Source organism: Octopus bimaculoides, chromosome 9 (assembly GCF_001194135.2).
Source record: "Octopus bimaculoides isolate UCB-OBI-ISO-001 chromosome 9, ASM119413v2, whole genome shotgun sequence".
In the NCBI taxonomy this organism is placed as follows: Eukaryota; Metazoa; Mollusca; class Cephalopoda; order Octopoda; family Octopodidae; genus Octopus; species Octopus bimaculoides.
In genome coordinates this window covers 20,083,015-20,088,710 of record NC_068989.1, presented here as the reverse complement: position 1 = coordinate 20,088,710, position 5,696 = coordinate 20,083,015, and the positions used below count along the sequence as shown (strand labels likewise).

The 5,696-nt window shown below is 36.9% G+C and overlaps 1 protein-coding gene across 1 annotated transcript in view; it reads right to left on the bottom strand.

The window, feature by feature from the left end:
• The window catches only part of LOC128248705 (proteasome subunit beta type-2-like), a 44,746-nt gene that overhangs the window by 1,587 nt on the left and 37,463 nt on the right, over positions 1-5,696 (bottom strand). The window contains exon 5 of the mRNA XM_052970474.1: positions 2,266-2,315. Coding sequence (XP_052826434.1) covers positions 2,266-2,315 — 50 coding nt within the window. The remainder of the gene's footprint in view (positions 1-2,265; positions 2,316-5,696) is intronic.

Genomic DNA, 5,696 nt, shown 5'->3' with positions numbered 1-5,696 from the left:
GAGACAAAAATTATGCAATAGAATTGATTAAGAACCCTTTCTTTAATTATGTTCCAAATATCACATTAATATGTTGATAAATAAAAAAGTTACAGGTGTTTAATGAGACTAGTCTAAATTCATGATTATTTTAGAATTTAATCGAAACTCATGAGGGGTGTATTTTGGTCAGAAATATAGTAACGAAAGGGTTAAGCAGAAGACTGAAATGAACAACATTGCTTCTATGATGGTGATAACTGTACACAACCATGATATGATGTCATGATAAAGCTACACTCTCTCTCACACACTCTCACACTCACACACACACACACACACACACACAGAATAACAAGCTTCTTTCAGTTTCCATCTACCAAATTCAGTCACAAAGCTTTGATCATCCTGTGACTATGGTAGAAGACACTTACCCAAGTTGCCACAGTGGGACTGAACCTGAGACCAGAAGGTTAGGAAGCAACTTGTGGGAAGGTGGGGGGAGGTAGAGCCCAGAGAGAAGAAATGGTAATTAACACTTTGGAATTAAGAATTAACAATAATTAACAATTTGGAACAGCTTAGTAAAATACCAAAAGATTATTTACATGTTGCTATTTAACCTCCATCAAGGTCAACCTTGATTGAGCAGATGTTCCAAGTAAGGCTATTTCATCTTTGTTTTCATACATACTTACACTTAAATCTCCCTTGCACCCTTCTATAACACACACGCTCCTCTCACTCTGGTTCACTTCTTTTATTTCCTCTGTCTCCCCCAAAGCTACCTTACAAAGTGGAGGATAGTAATATGCATGTCTACCAATCTTACCTACCCAACTCATCCTTCAGCTGGTTAGTTTACTGAATACATAGGCCCAGCAGTCATTCAGCTATTAGCCTGGACACTAATACAATAAATCCCCCATCATTTAAATGCCCTAACTGGTATCACACAGACAGCATCAATGTGCCACTGACAACCTTCTACTCATTTAGCTCTGAACTGTATCAACCAAAAGGGTTGATATGATACAGAGAAAATAGCCCTTAGCCATGGCAAACAGTACTTACAATGACTATCTGCCCATTTGCCACTATACCCCTGATAAATTAGATACTATATAAAGGAGATACTAGACTAAATCTATAAAAATCCCAAGCAGGTCCCATGAAGGCATCAATACTTTCTGGCTACCCCCTTGGACTAGTACAGAGGCAACCCTCATTTACTATTATGATTCCCTTAATAACTTAAGCATGACATTAGATGGGATACAAAAATATCTCTCAATAAATTTCCTTACCATAAAAGGGCACTGCCATGAACTACAATGGAGCCAATCCTTATATTCAACAGTATTACTAGTGTTACTGCCACTTAGAACTTAGATAACTAAACTACTCCTCCAGCATCTAGATAAGTGGTTCTCAACCATGTTTTGCCTATGGACTCCTTTGATTCCAATTTCAGTCTGCTGGACCCTAATACCCGTTCAATGTTTTAAAAAATCCTATTATATTTTTATAATTAAAAATTATCAGAAATTGTATAAAAATAATTATTGAAATATTTAGTGTATTATAAAAATAGAACCAATTTATTGCACATAAATTTTAACAGCAAAATCTTAAATGGACCTCCAAGGGTCATATGAATTCTGATTGAGAACCACTTATCTAGACAAACATATAACCAATGAGCAATATGAATTAAGACTGTTGTCGGATGAGGTACTGAATAAGGGAACGCATGGAATCTCGGTTGGTTACATGGAATCTAGGCTAGTCACAAACATGTGGATATCAAAACGACTAAAGCTGGTGAGGCTGACATAAACAAATGCAACAAGCAAAATGTTTAATTAATTAAAATTACATTCATGGTGAAGAGAAAAATCATTAGATTTAATAATAATTTCTACCAGAAAAAACAAGAGAGATGACTTTGAAATCCAAATTAATTTTAAAAAATCACATTAAAAAAAGGCAGTAGTATCTTCCGTAAGTACGGTGAATTTGGGTTTGGAAGTTGTCTCCCTTGCCTTTACTGCTCACACCTCTGTACAGCAATGTTAATATTTTGGGATATTCATTTGCATTCCCACCACACTAAACTAAACGTTTTTGTTTGTTTTATTTTTATGCAAAAGACATACCTAAGGTAATTCTCTCAACTAGTTTCGCAGTCTACCATTCTATCCATTTATTTACGAGCCCAGGATACTAGCATAGAGTGGAGATGGTTACAAATTCCCCCAGAGTATAATATAATCAAATACTTACTTCATCAAGACAAGTATGCAACAACTGATAGGCATCTTTCTCAGTCAAATCTGGAAAAAAAAAAAGAAAAGAAATTTGGAAATAAAATTAAAAATAAACATGTTAGTAATGATTCTTGATATTAACACAACATCGCACAAGAATTAAATTTAAACCCCATGATCATACCTAAGCCACTATGGGTGATACTCTTTTATTCTTTTACTTGTTTCAGTCATTTGACTGCGGCCATGCTGGAGCACCGCCTTTAGTCAAGCAAATCGACCCCAGGACTTATTCTTTGTACGCCTAGCTTATTCTATTGGTCTCATTTGCCGAACCGCTAAGTTATGGGGACGTAAACACACCAGCATCGGTTGTCAAATGATGTTGGGGGGACAAACACAGACACACAAACATATACACACACATACATACATACATATATATATATATATATATATACAACGGGCTTCTTTCAGTTTCCGTCTACCAAATCCACTCACAAGGCTTTGGTCGGCCCAAGGCTATAGTAGAAGACACTTGCCCAAGCTGCCACGCAGTGGGACTGAACCCAGAACCATGTGGTTGGTAAGCAAGCTACTTACCACACAGCCACTCCTGCGATGGTTATTATATAATGATTTCTCACATAAGTATACAGCCATATTTTTTAGGGAGAGAGGTACAGTTGGTCTAATAAATAAATGTTAGTATTTGACAAGTACTTATTCCATGAAAGGCTTTGTTGATCTCAGCAGGATTTGAACTTAGAACATGCTTGCAGTATCAATCAACTACCTTGAACAAATTAATCAAATATGGTCTCCCTCCAAAAAATTTTTCCATGTGATGTGTTAGAAATGAGGACGGTAAGTGGTAGAAAGAATAGAATGCTGCAGTATTTAGTTATAACTCTTTATATTTCTGGGTTCACATCCTGCAGGAATTAACACTGCTTTTCACCATTCCAATGCCAGTTAATAAAGAACAAGGGAATACCAATTTATGCAACAAGCTTCCATCCAAAATGTGTGGCTCATTAGAAAACACTGTTGTATCGTTGAAGACTAAGTCTTTGGAATTATTTATGCTACATTCATTGCAATAATGTTGGTTAATTCCACTTGCCACTCATCTTTAAGTGTGGGCAGGCCTCAAACGTAAAAATCAATGCCTTTTTCTCTGTTGTTTTGTTTTGTTTCCTGCTACATGAAGTACCAGTGAGAGTTGTCATCAGTTCAACCGAACAAATCTTGTATAGTGGTTTCAAATTTTGGCACAAGGCCAGCAATTTCGGGGGGGGGGGGTAAGTTGATTACTTAGACCCCAGTGCTCAACTGGTACTCATTTCATCAGCACCCCACTCCTCAAAAGGATGAAAGGCAAAATCAACCACAGTGGAATTTGAACTCAGAACATAAAGAAGGACAAAATGCTGCTTAGCATTTTGCGCTGTGCACTAACGATTCCGCAAGCTCACCACCTTATCAATGCATATTACTCCACAAAAGTCGTATTTACATAAGATAACTAAAAGAAAAAAAAGACTGCCAATAAATCTGCAAAAACAAAAAGGGATCTTTAATTTTAATAAGTTCAACTTATTTTATAGATACTTGTACTTTTGTGGAGGTTCCCCTGGGATAGTTTGAGTTGTCTCCACCCTATCAATTTGCAGTAATAAAAATAGAAGCCAATCACAGATGTCCCAATGCAGAGTTGTCATACCAGAGAAATGAAAAGCAAAGTCAAACGTTGTGTGAATTGAACACAGAAATGGGTGGAGAAAATGAATACTGAAATACTACTCTGATGGTTCTGCTAACCACACCACTCTGTTGGTATATGTAAAGGTGGACATTAGCTTACATACATATTAGTCCTGCTGTGAATTTAGACTCCATGGTTAAACCACAAGGGATTCAGCAGCTTAGATTTGGGATTGAATTGATTCATCAGGGATCACTGTTTCTCTGTTTACCAAATGTAAAACTATTTACTGAGAATGTAAACAAAGTTGCGAATAGCACAACTCATTTACATAGTGCATTAATAACTAGAATAGCAATACAGTATAGGTCGTGTGTGTGTGTGTGTGTGTGTGCGTGTGTGCGTACGTGCGTGCGTGTATGTATGTAAATGCAATTATAGTCATATGTTTAACACACAAACACAAACATTTCAGAGTTGTACTTGTTTGGCAAGTGACTTGATCTGAGCAAATGTTGAAACTGAAACAAATGCATTGTGAAAGAGTTAATCTCTCTCTCTCTCTCTCAAACATACACACAAACATATACATTACTGACTTTGCTTGCTGTACATCTGTAAACCAGTCACTAAAGCTATTCCAATTAGATTACAAAATAAAATTAAGGTAAATGCGATGGTAAATGCGATGGTAAATGTGTAGAAAATAGCTATCAGGACTCTTCCACAATGTAATTATATATTAGATAGGTGTAACAATATTGATATGCATATACATAAAAAAATTTCTTTGTAAACTATCACCTTCTAATCAGCACCCCTCATCATCATCATTTAATATCTGCTTTCCATGCTGGCATAGGCTGGACGGTTTGACCAGAGTTGGCAAGGAGGTGAGTTGCATCAGGTTCCAATCTGACTTGGCATGGTTTCTACGACTGGATGCCCTACTTAATGCCAACCACTTTACAATGTGTGTTGGGTGCCTTTAACATGGCACCACACAGGCACTGTTATGTGGCACCAGCATGAGTGCTTTTCACGTGGAATCAGCACAGGACTCTTGCAGGCCAATCTGCCCCACCAGTGGGGAGCAGCCTTAACATTTCTGCTTGGGTCCTCCTGGGCACAACAAGGTACCAAAAACCCACTGTACCTCTATAGGGAAGCACTTTGCTAAAGTAATGAGCTGGGTTGCTTAGTTCAGCTGCATACTCTGAGAGCATAAAATAATGGGTGAGCAAGAATAATTCATTGGCAGACAGTTTTGTTTGACAAGCAGCTGATTGATACATGGTTGTACAACCTGCTAAAAACAGCTGCCAAAATTTCACACAAATTACACTCTACCAATCGTAAAAATGAAGCCTATACTGAATAATACAGTTCCTTATATATAAACAACATGACATATTATCTTCGAAACGTCTAGATAGAATAGAGACAGCTGATGAAGGGATATTCCAAGTGGCTTTCCGTTTTCCTATGTGTTCGTTCCGTTGTCTGTAGTTTATTGTTCTAACGTCCTGTACCCTGATATGCATATATATACACATGTAGATGTAAGTATGTACATATATGTGTGTATACATGTATATATATTCTTTGTATTATTACATTATTGAACGCACACGTCCTTTTTTGCAAGTAAGTCTACTATTATTCTGACGTGACTATCTTTCTATCTATCTGTCTATCTATCTATCTTTCTATCTATTTATCTATCTGTCTTCTTCCAT